At 34.3% G+C, this 16,434-nt stretch overlaps 1 protein-coding gene across 1 annotated transcript in view; it reads left to right on the forward strand.

The window, feature by feature from the left end:
- LOC111045339 (innexin shaking-B-like) overlaps window positions 1–16,434 on the forward strand; it is a 45,520-nt gene that overhangs the window by 28,852 nt on the left and 234 nt on the right. The window contains 1 exon segment of the mRNA XM_039431820.1: window positions 12,161–12,380. Coding sequence (XP_039287754.1) covers window positions 12,161–12,380 — 220 coding nt within the window.

The following is a 16,434-nucleotide window of genomic DNA, read 5'->3' on the forward strand; positions in this document are numbered from 1 at the left end:
AAAACTTTGAATGAAAATATTGAAGCATCCAAAATAAAAAGTTAACTTTGTGGAAATAATTCTGTGAACAACTACCAGACTTGATCTTTTTCAGACTATGTGTAACCTTATCTAAATTTGGGAGAGGAATAGCACAAGGTTGCCTTATTTTTTCCCTCCCTATCATTTCGATGATGTACTTATTGTATCAATCAATAAGTAGAAAGTCTCTAAAAGAATATAGAATCAAACCCTTGGACAAGAAAGTGAACTTGGTGAACATATTATCATAGAGAAACGATAGCATAAGTAGATATGTCATGGTATAGGCGTTATGTCGCAACTTTTAACTGTTATCCAAGCCGATAGTTCACGTAGTTCTTTCCTATGCAACTGTGTGACGCTGATAGTCTCTCAAATTGTGCCGTTCATACACTATCACCCCAACAAAACAGTAAAAATTGACAATAATCGACAGTAATCGGCTTGAGATAACAGTAAAAGTTGCGACATAAGTTCCCTATACCATGGGATATCTACTTACGCTATTGTTTCTCTATGATATTATCATATTCTGTTATGATGACGCCATCCAAATCACTGCTGTAAGAGATAATTCCTTGATTATGAAATTAATTTCTGCTCGTATATCAAAGAATTGTACATCTTACAATAAATTCTTGACACGCTCCCAACTCCAAATTAGCAAAGAAGGCGGCTGCAGTTGTAGATAAACAAACGCCAAGAAATCGCAATGTGTATGCAGATTTTGATGGATGCAATTAGATGCAATTGCACTTCGGTGCAGTGAGAGCTTAATGCACTTCAGTACAGCGAGGGCTGAATGCACTTCTATCTAGGTTAAGGTGATGGGCTGGTTTGGCGTCTTGGCTTTGATTGCATCAACTAAACTCAAACTCAATTAGAACTAAACTAAAACTCAAATCAAACTCAAACTAAACTTGAAATCAACAAATATTAAACTCGAACTTAACTCAAACTCAACTGAAAGTCAACTCAAACTTAACTTAAAACGAACTCAAACTCAACTCAAGCTCAAACTCAACTCAAACTCAACTGAAACTTAACTACTTCCTACTCGACCTTCTACGCTTTCTACTCCAACTTCACCTACTTCTCAGTTTCCTGTCTTCAGATCTCCTGTTTTCTCCAAGTTCTTCTTCTTCTTCTTCTTCTTTTTCTTCTTCTTCTTCTTCTTCTTCTTCTTCTTCTCCTGTCTTCTTCTTCTTCTTCTTCTTCTCTTCTTATTCTTTTGCTTCTCCTGTCTTCACCTCATCTCCCATCCTATTGAATTAATAATGTTCTCTTCTTTTTTCTTTTATCGTCTCTTCACCCTTATTTCCCATTTTTCTGTCTTTCCCTATTGTTCTTCTTCTTCTTCTACATCTTCTTCTCCTCCTCCTTCTCCTCCTCTTGCTACTCCTCATCCTGCTCCTCCTTCTCTTCCTCCTCCTCTCCTCACTCCTCCACAACTCAAAGCCAACTTAAACTCAACTCAAACTCAACCCAAACTCCACTAGAACTCAACTTAAACTCAACTCAAACTCAACCCAAACTCAACTAGAACTCAACTTAAACTCAACTCAAACTCAACCCAAACTCAACTAGAACTCAACTTAAACTCAACTCAAACTCAACCCAAACTCAACTAGAACTCAACTCAAACTCAACTCAAACTCAACACAATGTTATATCCTAAATTTCTTTATATTCATGAGAATAATACGGATAATAATGATGACTAGTAATATAAATATATGCATATGGTTCTATTCATCTCGTAATTTCAGTTATTGAAATCGATCAATGATGGATGATTTTTAGAAATTGCTGTAGACCAACACCCCTCACATCAATAGCAACCATGGATATTATCTATTAAAAATTATGACAGTTCGAAGTGAATCTAAACACAGAACGAATCTTTTTTTTCAAATCAAATAAAATTTATTTGCATTTAAAATACAGTTTACAAACATAAATATAAATTACATTTTATGGAAAAGATTAGCATCCGCAAAGAAAGAATCATTAAAAGTTTAAAATCTTTAAAATCTTTATAATACTGTGAAAATGTTTTGTTTCGATGATAAGTTAGTGATTTTCCTTCAAAGACTTAGTGTTACCGACAGCATCAATTTTTTTCGTTATTTCAACTATTTTCAACAACACTGTAGTGTCGGATAGTGTAACGGATTATTAACTTAGTCATGGATAGTGAAATAGATGAGTCTTTTTTCTAATCATTCAGAGAAACCACAACATCACTTTCCATACAATCAAATTCCACTAACTAAATACAAATTGCTAACTAACAAATTAAATAACTCAATTCTCTTATGTTATTGTGCTATTTTTAGATAAATAAAATAATTCTCATTTTCCTTTAAAGACAAAATATGACCCACAGACCGTTTCCATCACAATGGCACCTACAAACAATTCAACAGACGTTCGACTAAATTGAGCCATTTTCCGGCTCAACAGAGAGGGATGAAAAGTGCTGGAAAAGCCCTGGCGAGGGGGGAAAACTTGGTGAAAAATTGGAGCCATGTAGAAATTTACGGCGCGAGTTGATTAGTACACGCGTTCGCATTTTGTCGTTATAACGATATTCACTTTAATTTGTCAGCATTTGTTGTATGGGTAAAATTACTGAAAGTATAAAATGAAACTGACAATATAGCAGTCAAGTTCACAGGCTCACAGGTCACATGGTCACATGGTCATATGGTCTAAGTTCACAGCTGATAAGTAATTGGCTGTCATAAGTTGAGGACCGGCGTTTATGGGGTGCGAACCCTTTCTCACCCTCAATCGCCCCCAAAATTGGGGTACGAGACCCCTTCTCACACCATAAACACCCCCAAAAACACCCAAACCATCCCTGGAACATTGCCGGCTGGTATGGGGGGACAGTCACCCTTTTTAAGTACACCCCTCCTAACCAATTTTACGGCTTTCCTTCATAAAAACGGTCTGGCAACATGTTACCTTATACAGTGAGGTCCACGTTATAATGGCAGTGTTTGATTAGCAATGGTATTGCTATCCTTGTTTATAATTCAAGAAATCGGATAGCGCTATCTCTTTCTCGTTTCGCTCTGTTGCCAGATCGGCTTTTAACAATGTAGAATTGATAATTGATTAACAAAATATTTCATCTTAATCGTGGAAACTCATTATAAAATTATTGAAAAATATTATTTATTGCTCAATAAAATATGATTGATTATTTTAAACGAGAATGAACAGTTAATATTATATCATATATGGTTTGCCTTGGGTTGGGGTATGACAATGGGTTTATAAGTGATCCACATTCAGGGTTTTTTTTTCTCTTTCTTTTTCCCATTTTGAATAATTAAATGACATTTCACACATCACTAGAGCCTAGCTCTGCTTTTGTGATTTTTACGTGAAGAATTGAATAAAAAAAATTATAAAATAAAACTGTGTCAGTTACCGTCTATAGAAGCGCGGACAGCGCTATCTCTGTCTCGCTTTGTTTTGTTACCAGATCGGCTTTTAACAATGTAGAATTGAAATAAATTATCAAATATTTCATCTTTAGTATGAAATTATTGAAAAATATAATTTCTCACTCGATAAAATATAATTTATTACTTAAACGAGAATGAACAGTTAATATTACATCAATAAACCTGTATCAGTTACCGTCTATAGAAGCGCGGACAGCGCTATCTCTGTCTCGCTTTGTTCTGTTACCAGATCGTCTTTTAACAATGCAGAATTATAATTAATTAAAAACATATTTCATCTTAATTGTGGAAACTCATTATGAAATTATTGAAAAATATAATTTCTTGCTTAATAAAAAATAATTGAATATTCAAACGAGAATGAGCAGTTAATATTACATCAATAAACCTGTATCAGCTACCGTCTATAGAAGGCATTGACAAGACAGAGGATTGGCAACGTTGTTCTCCTATCTTTCTTCACTGCCATTATAACGTGGACCTCACTATAGCAAGAGGAATTGAAATAATTGAGGGAACGAGGAAAACCAGAAGTGGAAATACACGTGAGTGAAGAAGGGAATGGATGGGAAATGGGGTGAATATGGAAGATATAAAAGTGGAATCGATGATCTGGTAACAATGAAAATCAAAATCTTCATTTTGCCAAAATACAAATATACAAAATACAAAATAACTTGAAATACTTCGAATCATTAATACAATAATAACTGAAATATTCAGTAACATAATCATCAAAATGAATAATACAAAATGGAATGACATTATTTGAAGTGAACTAGTAGAAGATAGGAAGCAGCAGATGGGGCATAGAAAAATGGAAGTGAAAATTTGAGGAACAAGGAGAACGTATGAAGAAAAGTGAATTGGGAAAGAAATGTGAGAAGAGAAAAGAGAGAGATGTAGTTTAGGAGTAAAAAATGGAATTCACTCTACAGAAAAGGAGAGAAATAGCGAACAAGGTAGAAATATAGAAATAGGATAAGATAGTACAGTGTGCTAATTTTGAAGAAAAATATAATTTGATTCATACAATAAGTACATCATCGAAATGAAAGGGAGAGAAAAAATAAGGTAAAGGAGAAGTATTTGATCTAGGAGAAGTTGAAAAAAAATTTATTATCATGACGATTCTGTTGCTTAAGCCGCCATTTTGTGACACCGTTCAGGGGGAGGAGACTGTCTAGCTAGGCCAATGACAGGCGTTCATGCCCTCGACCAATAGCAGTACTCGCCTACTAGTATAGATTCTGCTGCTCTTGTATTCAGTTTTAGTTTATCAGAAATTGACAATGGTGTAATAACCGAAACCGGTCTTTCTAATTATCAATAAATCAGTGGTTTTTTGACAATTTCTTAGTCTTTTTCATTCAATATGATTAACTACCACAATATCAACTTCTCAACTACACAAAAAAAAATAGAAGTTCGTTGTGTGGCAAATAATCGAATAGAAGGAATCGTTAGAAAAGGAGAGAAAAATAGAGAAGTAAAATATTGGAAAATGATGTGATAAGAAGAAAAACAAATTGAATGAGAAGGAGAAAAAAGAGGAGGAGATTAACAAGAACGAAAGTACAGAGATTAGTTCCAATTGTGAGGTCCATGTTGAAAAAAGATAAGAGAACAGAGTTGCCGATTCTCTGATTTGCCCACAACAATGCTTCACCAATGTTTATCAAACGGTATCATTATAACGTGGACCTCATCACAGGAGGTGATCTCCATAGTGAGGTCCACGTTATAATGGCAGTGGAGAAAGATAGCAGAAAAACGTTGCCGATCCTCTGTTTTGTCAATGTCTTCTACAGGTGCTGATCAGGTTATTGATGTAATAGTAACTGTTCATTCTCGTTTGAAATTGTCAATATTTTATTAAGCAAGAAATTATATTTTGTAAATGAATTATCATTTCTACATTGTTAGAAGACGATCTGGCAACAGAGCAAAGCGAGAAAGAGATAGCGCTATCTGCTTTGTTGAATGATAGACAAGGATAGCAATAGCATTATTAAACACTGCCATTATAACGTGGACCGCACTTTATACTTTTATTTTTCCTTTTTTGCGGATGATACCCTCATCATCCTTCTTTTCTCATTCTTTCTAACTTATCCTGTTCTTTCTCCTTCTCCTTCAACAGAGATTCGGAGTTATCAGAGGCCTTTGATAGTAGAAGAAGATCATTATTCAGCCTAAACTCACTAGATCAGTCGATAATCCAAATTAAATGATACGGAATATGTGCCAGTTTGGTATCACAAAAATATCACTAGTGTGCCATGGCCCCAACGTGTATTGTCCCACACAAAGGGTACAACAATATCATTCACCGCAATGCTATAGGCTCGCGCACTCTGGAATCTCCTGAGACCTAAACCCGCTACACTCGAAAATTATCTCATTCTACACAAAACACTACACAAGTGTGTGAGAATTGTATATCTATGTAACACCACATAAGTGTGAGAGAGAGTAACATATGTATATAACTCTACACAAGTGTGAGAGAGAGAAAAACATATCTATATTACACTACACAAGTGTGAGAGAGAGAGAGTAACATATCTATATAACTCTACAAAAAGTGTGAGAGAGAGTAACATATGTAAGTTATATAACACTACACAAGTTTGTGAGAGAGAGAAAAACATATCTATATAACACTGTACAAGTGTGTGAGAGAGAGAGTAACATATGTATATAACACTACACAAGTGTGTGAGAGAGAGAGAGAGAGTAACATATGTATATAACTCTACACAAGTGTGAGAGAGAGGGAAACATATCTATATAACACTACACAAGTGAGAGATTGATTGAGTACTTTATTTATGTAGATTACAATATAAATACTGGCTTATACACTTATATACAATAGCTTACAATACAGCAAAATTATAGATGAGTTTACATAATATAGACTAAGAAAATGATTATTGAACTGTATATGATATGAAATAGTTATTTGTATATCTAGAGTGAAAAGTACGACTTTTTCTCCCTGTGGGAAAAAGTTTGAAGCCCGAGGCGAAGCCGAGGGCAGCAATTTTCCTGAGGGAGAAAAAGTATTTTTCGCTCGTGATGTGCACAACATTTTTCCTCCATCTACATTTTTTCATAGAAATGCAAATAAAATCATTCTAATAACTTACGTATTGGTGACAATGATTCCTAACAACATAACCTAAATCTAAAACCTAAAAACTGGTCGTTTGATTGGCCCTGCCGATTGCGCTATCTATCGGCAAAAGTTGTAACAATTATATCAGCTGAGCAGCTACCAAAAATGGCTGACTCCAGATCACGCGGTTCAGATTTGAATTGCAGATCAAAAATATTTGTTGGCTGGTATTTTGAATAGAATAAAATATTTTAAAAATTGTATAAATTTTTATGTCTACTAATATTAAGAATATAATAATTATCATATAAACATATATTTCATGAGTTAATCAAATTTCTGGTTGTGGTATTGAATTCAGTTGACTCAATGACAGACACCTCTATTATGCTTTTCATCTGAGCTTCGACCTTCTAACCTATTACAATGTAGGTTTCAAAATAGAGATGCTCCCATGTTATTTTAATGGAGGCACTTTTACTCCCTAGGGAGTTTTTCTGTTTTTTACTACCGAGAGCGAAAAAGTGACACTTTAATATTAGGTTTCAGGGAGTAAAGTAAGTACTTTAGGACAGTAGGTGGAGGAAAAAGCAATTTGTAATATATAACTTAGATAATTATATGTTAGGCATCTATAAAATTGGCGGAGCTTTGGACATATCAATGTCCATTCTTCGGAAAGAATATTGAAAATATCCCCCCACCAACTCTCTACCAAAGAGAGAGAGAGAGTAACATATCTAATAACACCACGTGAGTGTGAGAGAGTAACACAATAACACAAAAGTGTTCGTTAGTTTCAGGGTATTATGTACGTTACATCATTAGTATGTAATACATACAACAGTAGTGTTAGTGTGTGGGGCCTTACTTGGTGTGTTGGTTGACTAGAGTGTGGAGGCCTTACTTTATTCACCACAGGATAGTTGTATTACAGACTCTAACATTATCACCACCTATATTTTTTGGATTCACCTTCAACTGTCAGCATTGTTTAAACGGGAAGCATTATAGTGAGGTCCACGTTATAATGACAGTGTTTGATTAGCAATGATATTGCTATCCTTGTCTATCATTCAACAAAGTTCATAGCGCTATCTCTTCACAATCTCAATCACAGCTATCTACTAATATAGAAGGTGGTGGAAAAGGAGGAATGAAAACAATATTTCTCCATATAATTTCTACTGAATCTTAATGAAGATTTCACAGTCGCTGCCCTATCCCATCCTTCTATACCCAAACAGCTTCTTCTTTCCCTTTCTATCTCTAACCCTCTATCTCTATCACTAACATTTCCCTCTCTGTTCCTCCCTATAGTCTACTATTCCTCCCTATAGTGTCTACAACTCCTTCCCTGTCCTTCACTATCCTTCCTTATCCACCTAGCCCTATAGAGAGTTCCACGTTATAATGGCAGTGTTTGATTGATAATGGTATTGCTATCCTTGTTTATCATTCAACAAAGCTGATAGCGCTATCTCTTCCTCGCTTTGCTCTGTTGCCAGATCGTCTTTCAACAATGTACAATTAATAATCATTATCAAAATATTTCTCTTAATATGATTTATTACAAAGCTGATAGCGCTATCTCTTCCTCGCTTTGCTCTGTTGCCAGATCGCCTTTTTACAATGTACAATTAATAATCAATTATCAAAATATTTCATCTTAATTATGAATTTATTACAAAGCTGATAGCGCTATCTCTTTCTCGCTTTGCTCTGTTGCCAGATCGTCTCAACAATGTAGAATTAATAATCAATTATCAAAATATTTCATCTTAATCATGAAGTTATTGAAAAATATAATTTCTTGCTTAATAAAATAATATCGGTGACCGAGCTTCGCTCTGGAGTACAAAAGCATAACAATTTATTATGAAAGAATAAATTATAATAACATTCATAGTTCATACAGAATGTTCTATCTAATCACAGTAAATTGATATTAATTCCCAGAGGCATGCACAAATTTCCCTCACAAAGGCCCGGTTGCACAAAAGCCGGTTAAATTTTAATCCTGATTAATTTCACGTGAATCAAATCAGAGAAGACCATTTCAAAAGGATTTCCACTGGAATTAATCAGGATTGAAAAAAGCTCAGCTTTTTTGCAACCTTCACCTGATTGAATGATTACAAAAGTTCAACAGCTGAGTCATAATTTTGACACAGTCTCACACACATGAACTCGCTCACTCACTTCCATCATCAACAGACGACGAAATAATTATTATCAGCTGTTTTTCCAAGGATGAATAATAATTAACCTTTTAATGTCCTTCTGCGAGTTTTCCCACGGGATGAAACTAGTGCAATCGAATTGTTATATTATAAACCTACTATATGTTCTGAATCTCGTGAGAATCGCTAGAGCCGTTTTCGAGATCGGTTGGATACAAAAATATAAATATCTAAACATCTGAACATCCAAACATCTAAACATCTAAACATATGAACATATAAACAGAAATTGCTCGTTTAATAGTATAATTGATCATTTTAAACGAGAATGAACAGTTAATTACATCAATAAACCTGTATCAGCTACCGTCTATAGAAGGCATTGACAAGACAGAGGCTCGGGAACGTTGTTCTGCTATCTTTCTTCACTGCCATTATAACGTGGACCTCGCTATAGTGTTATTTATAAAGAGAAACTGACATTTCATAGTGAATTGAGCAACACATAAAACGTAGCCTATGTGCAGTGTATTAGTTTTGGAGAGCTTGTATGTTACATATTGTTTAGCGGTGCTGGCCTGTGCTGCGGGGATTTAACGCTGTAACAAAGGTGTATCTCTTTTCGCGAGGTTGTGGTCACGGTTGGGGCGGGGGTGGTGTAGTAGAGGGGGGAGTGTTGGTACCCAAGTGATTTGTGTGTTCCAGTAGCCTAAAGTAAGACTGTGTGGTTGGGAGGTTTTTGTTGCTAGTAATTGATCCATAAACTCTGGAGGTTGTAGTTTTAGATGGGAATTACAAGTTGATGTGATGTGATTGTTATGCTCACAAAAGTTGATATTATTGTCTATTATGTCATATGATTGATCACGAAAACTTACAAATAGGGATATTACAACTATTTACAGAGTGATTTATCAGTCCTGTTACTCTATTGAAATATTGTGTGCTAATCTATTTCCAACTATTAGTTCTGTTAACATAGACCTCACGCAGTATTCTCATCCACAAGTACCTGATGTCAACTGTTTTAAATGTTAACAAAATCAGTTCACGTTTGAATTTGTATTCCATAATTCATTAATATTTATGTTAATTTAAACAATGAATAAGATATATTTCTATTCCAGAATTTATATAATATTCATCCAGTTCCGTGATAATCTTTCCATCTAATGAAATTAATCTTTTCAATCAAAAATATTATAATTTCTTCAGCCATTTAGTTCATTTGTTTATTTTAATCACCTATTAATTAGTTTTTTTCGAATGTGAGAATATTGATACTGATGGACACGCATATAATACCATGACTGCAAAACAAAATATTGGAACCAAACTTTAAAGCTGCGATTAGACAAAAGTTATTAACAAAATGTTAATAACTCAATCCTTATAGATCATTTAGATTGAACAACTTTTCATACACATGATGTCAACTTGCGTTCAATCTATATAATCTATAAGGATTGAGTTATTAACATTTTGTTGATAATTTGGTGTAACCCAGCTTGAAGATGCATAATATTACCTCTTCAAGGTCTTTGATTGAAACTATAGACTATACAAATACATGTGGCTTCTCCACACATCTGTGTAATCACTTGTCAGCTGATTTATGATGAATAATTTAATATTGGCGTATGAAGGAGCTCCTTTTTCCTTCTATATTATCCTTGAAATGCAAAATTTCAAAAACTTGTATATACGTCGACGCGCAATTTAAAAAGGAACATACCTGTCACATTTCATGAAAATCTATTACCGCGTTTCGCCGTAAATGCGCAACATATAACATATAAACATTCAAACATAAGAAAATGCCAACCGTCGACTTGAATCTGAGATCTCGCTTCATTCGTCATAAGTTAGTTTTTATAGTTAGTTTTTATTATTCTATTGTTGCAAGCGATTCTTTTCTATAAATCTCTCCAACTTTGTCTATCGCTATTGTCATCTTCGTTTCTAACACTACTTGAATCTCTGTCATTTCACCTCGTAAATTATCAACTCACTAACAAAAATTCTCTCTACTTTTCGAGATTATTCTGTTATTTTCAACTTTGTCTATAGCTATTCTATCCTCGTTTTTGACACGTTTTTATTCTATTGCTACTCTATACATGGTTTTTACTCGAATCTCTCGATTTATCCACTTACTAAACCGATTTTTCTGTATTTTCGCATGCAATTCTGTTCATACATCCCGTTTATACATCTTTCAAACTCTTCTATTGCTAATCAACCTGCTGTATTGCTCTATTGTTCTATTGTATATATTCTATTGCTACCCCCTACATGTTTTTCACTCGAATCTCTCGATCTATTTACACACTAACCAAACTTGTCTGTGTTTTTCTAGGCGATTCTATTCTAAACATCTTCCAAACTCTTCTATTGAGCTCTTTCCTGTATAGAGCTACTTCTGTAGTGATTGTGACAAATTCTATATCGGACAAACGGGTAGAAATCTCCATATCAGGTTCAGAGAACATATCCAAGTACTAAAATCTAAAAATAATACACAAAAGTCGGCATTTGCTGAACACTTGATAGATTCAGGCCATATAAATTCCAATATGAAAATACTAAATTATGGTAATAAAAGTGGTTAACTGAATGTTAAAGAATAATTTCATATTTATAAAGTGGCAAAATTAAACAGGGATAAAATAATAAACTTAATCCAATTAGACACCAATAACCCCATTTTTGATAGGATCATGCGAATTTAAATCCACAATTTATAGTTTTAGTTCATGAAATCATATGAATACATGAACATATAATCAGAATAAGAAACTTCTAGCAGAATTTATTTATCCACTCCATATCACTTGAAAATCGCATCAATGTCCGGAACATGTTGTGATTAAATATTTCAAAAAAAGGGTACTAAGATTTTTATTTTTCTTTCTATTTCTTCTATTGAGATTAGAACTCAACCTGTTCTATTTTATCTATTCTATTGCTACTCCCTACATGTTTTTTACTTGAATCTCTCAATCTATTCACTCACTAACCAAAATTTTTTTGTGTTTTTCTAGGCGATTCTGATCTATACATCTTCCAAACTCTTCTATTGCTACTCAACCTGCTCTATTGTATATTCTATTCTATTGCTACTCCCTACATGTTTTTTACTTGAATCTATCAATCTATTCACTCACTAACCAAACTTGTTTGTGTTTTTCTAGGCGATTCTGTTCTAAACATCTTCCAAACTCTTCAATCCAAGATTAGAACTTAACCTGTCTATTTTATCTATGCTATTGCTACTCCCTACATGTTTCTCACTCGAATCTCATGATCTATCCACTTATTAACCAAACTTTTCTCTCTTGTTTTCGCAGGCGATCCTTTTCTACACGCCGAGATGGCTGTGGAAGCACTGGGAAGGTGGGAAGATCCACGCACTCATGATGGACCTGGACATCGGTATCTGCTCCGAGGTGGAGAAGAAGCAGAAGAAGAAACTGCTGCTCGACTATCTGTGGGAGAACCTGCGCTATCACAACTGGTGGTGCTATCGGTACTATCTATGCGAGCTGCTATCGTTCGGCAACGTGATTGGTGAGTGAATTTATGAATGAAATTGGGGATTCATGAATGAGATTGGGTTCTCATGAATGGGATCAGGTTTTTCATGAATGGGACTCAGTTTTTGTGAATGAGTATAGGATCATCACAACTGGTAGTGACATATAAACTATCTCTGCGAGTTGCTATCGTTTCACATCGTTGATATTTATTTGTAAGAGATTTATGAATAAAATTTGAGGTTGTGATTGATATCTTGTTCTCAAGAATGAATTGAATACCCAATCTTTTCTTCATGAATTTGTTTCATATAGGGTATAGTGATGCCCACATAAGCTCTATGCTTGTGCGTGAGTAATGTAAATGAGAATAATGAGTGATTAGAGCTTACTAGCCTGTGACATAGGAGAAAGAAAGGCAGTGAGAGAGCGGGAATACTCATAGAAAGATAACTTTTAGAAATCTTTAAATGAATGTTTAAAATATACAACAGTTGATTCTCATGAATTATGTTGTATTTTCATAGAATTTTCTTAGAATTTCTAAGTAAGATAATTCCATGTATTGAAACTTCAGAGGTATGAGATATGAGAATAAATGTGATCATATCCAATAAGAGTCAAAGCATAGAAATAGCTTGAAAATATCAATTATATTCCACATAATATCTTAAAAAATCTGGTGTGGCGCACTCACACAACTTTCCTTGCCGTTATGAAAATTGATCACTGACGCTAGTGTTCCCGCGCATCTCAGTCTACTATTCAATATTTGAGCCAGCTGGTGACAGGGCAATAACGCTGGAGACTATACGAGTTCTGCTATCTCTTCATAGTGAATGATTTATAGAATCACAATAATTTGCAATTGAATAATCACATTTTCTCGAATTTAAAGCTCATTTTCAATTTTAGGTGAAAAGGTTACTGAACATTGATTGTAGTGATTTTCATGCTCAATCTACTCCACTTGATTTTTTTTGTTTCAATTGTATCTGAAGCCATCTGGAATCTATCTGCATTGATGGGGCGGAGCTTCTGAAATTTTTACAGATATGGGACTTATGGCAGTTGATAGAGCTTATCGATGACTATTCTAGGTATAAATTTGATCAAAATCGTTGGAGCCGTTTCCGAGAAAATCACGAAAAACCCTGTTTTTGACAACATTTTCGCCATTTTAGCCGCCATCTTGAATTGCATTTGATCGAAATTGTTCGTGTCGGATCCTTATAGTGAAAGAACCTTAAGTTCCAAATTTCAAGTCATTCCGTTAATTGAGAGATGAGATATTGTGTACACAGACGCACATACACTCATACACACACACACACACACACACCACACACACACACACACACACACACACACACATACAGACCAATACCCAAAACCAGTTTTTGGACTCAGGGGACCTTGAAACGTATAGAAATTTAGAAATTGGGGTACCTTAATTTTTTTCGGAAAGCAATACTTTCCTTACCTATGGTAATAGGGCAAGGAAAGTAAAATCACAACGAAATACAAAAACCAATGCCTTGATCTTCTCTTAAAAAATACATTCCATTCTTTCACGGCTAAAAATTTTTCACTTGGGCAACAACAATTTGTGCAACAAATTGGGACTGGAAAATCTTTTAAAATTGAGGACAATTTCAGGCTATTTTCTTGGGTGATGATTTATTGCTTATTCAAGTGCAGAACTGACAACTTTTGTTAATTATTGTCGATTTCAATCTGAGGTTATAAGCATGCTTCACGTTTGAGATTCACGTTTCAAAATCAGTCAAAATGATAGAACAACATAACAGTCATGATTCTTTTTTCACCTCATTATATAGTAAATAGCTGTGAATCAAGTCACCCCGGTATATTTTATATAATCAATTGTTGATTTTTGTTGATAATGATAAACTATTTTTCAAGTAAATTATCCTCCTCAAGGAATTATTCTTTATTTATTCTTTTTACAATGGAGCACAGATCGGGAGAAAAAACCAAGAATACCTTGTACTATTTCTCTCCCAATTTAGGTAACATAAAAGTCCAAAATGAGGTTATGTCTTCTAGATTCCCACAAAATTTTCAGTCCAAAAATATCATACAAACCATTCTTTTGAATTTAGATGTTCCAAATACCAAAATAATAATAATAAACACTCAGTTATTCTTAAAATAGAGAATAATCACTTATTAGAGAAATTTTTAAACACGAACCAAAAAGAAACAGTATTACCATTTATGTAATCAATGTATTTTTGCATGATTCAATCATGAACTTCTCTAATCGAAATTATCTATTCTGAGAGTTCTATTATGTTGAACTCATAACGTGGAAACGATGTGGCAACGATACTGAGTTGGAGAAGTTATCTTCTCAAAGAGCTATCTGTTCTGTCTAATAATGATAATATGGAGTGACCTGGCTGGCTCAGGTCTAGTGTCAGAGTTTTCAGGTCGCAACTGATCAATTTCAGGGCCTCTGACATGACCTAACGACTGCTTTCTAGGCAGACGGGACTAATGACGAACATGATAGCAAACCAATGTTAATTGATTGATTGATTGATTAATTGATTGAGTACTTTATTTATGTAGATTACAATATATACTGGCTTATACACTTATATACAATAGCTTACAATACAGCAAAATTATAGATGAATTTACATAATATAGATATGAAAAAGCAAAAAGCAATTTGTAATATAATACAATAGATAATAATCATATTGTTATGCATCTACATAAATTGGCGGAGCTTTGGACATATCAATGTCCATTCTTCGGAAATAATATTAAAAATATCCTCCCCACTAACTCTCTACCAAATATTAATCAGGTACTGACTAGGGGAATCTAACCTCTGAAACTATAGAATAGAAATTGAATAACAATATCACAATTATTTCAAAATCCAAGAACGAGTACTATCAATTTAATAAAGCGAGACAGTTGATACGTCCGCAATTCGTATGCAGTTATTAACTTCCAGCCAGTTTAATTTGCTCCTGACTCCAGAGAGCATGAAATTGTACATTAGACGGCTGAAGCACAAGCAGCCACAGCTAGATTCACTCTAGACTGTCAGAATCTCTTATAATTATAACATTAACACCTCACATTACTACAATGCTGACAGGACAAAGCAGCACTGCAACCAGAAACAAATAACTGTTGCGGTAAGAACAATGAGAAGAATTCTCCCAAGGGAGAGTTGGGCTGATTTTAGACACGATTCACGATAATTTGTCAGAATTGGATGAACGGGGAGCTTTGATGCTATCTGTAGGGGTTGCTGGTGGTTTAAAGTGAATCCTACTCAGACACGTTGTGTGTGAGAGAGAAAGAAAATGAGCACCTGGGCGTTAATTGGAATGCTTTACATTGCAATAAGTGTACTTTCGTACTCACTTTGTAATGTTCTTTCCATTTCTTTCTCTCACACTCTCTCTCTTAATAAAATCAATCAATCTCTTTCTCTCTTCATGGATGGGTGGTAGAGAGGACCTGTAGTTCCAACTCCGCCCTAATAAAGGCAAATAATCAATCAATCAATCAATCAATCAATATCTCTCTTTCTCTCTCTCTGGTATTTATTTTTAACGCTAGAACGTAAGTTGAATTATGTTTTGTTAAACACATGAATAAAGGAATCTGAATCTGAATCTCTGTCTCTCTCTCTCTCCCCCTCTCATTTGGTAGAGAGTTAGTGGGGAGGATATTTTTAATATTCTTAATATTTTCAATATTCTCGAAGAAAGGACATTGATATGTCCAAACGCTCCGCCAATTTATGTAGATGCATAACAATATATTTATTATCTATAGTTTATATTACAAATTGCTTTTTCATATCATATACAGTTCAATAATTATTTTCTTAGTCCATATTATGTAAATTCATCCATAATTTTGCTGTATTGTAAGCTATTGTATATAAGTATATAAGCCAGTATATATTGTAATATATATAGAGTACTCAATCAATCAATCTCTCTCTCACTCTCTCCAGGGTTGTGTGGCTGAGATGACCTGGAGCTCCAACTACGCCCTAATAAAAGCAAATCAATCAAATCAAATCAATC

Source organism: Nilaparvata lugens, chromosome 7 (assembly GCF_014356525.2).
Source record: "Nilaparvata lugens isolate BPH chromosome 7, ASM1435652v1, whole genome shotgun sequence".
In the NCBI taxonomy this organism is placed as follows: Eukaryota; Metazoa; Arthropoda; class Insecta; order Hemiptera; family Delphacidae; genus Nilaparvata; species Nilaparvata lugens.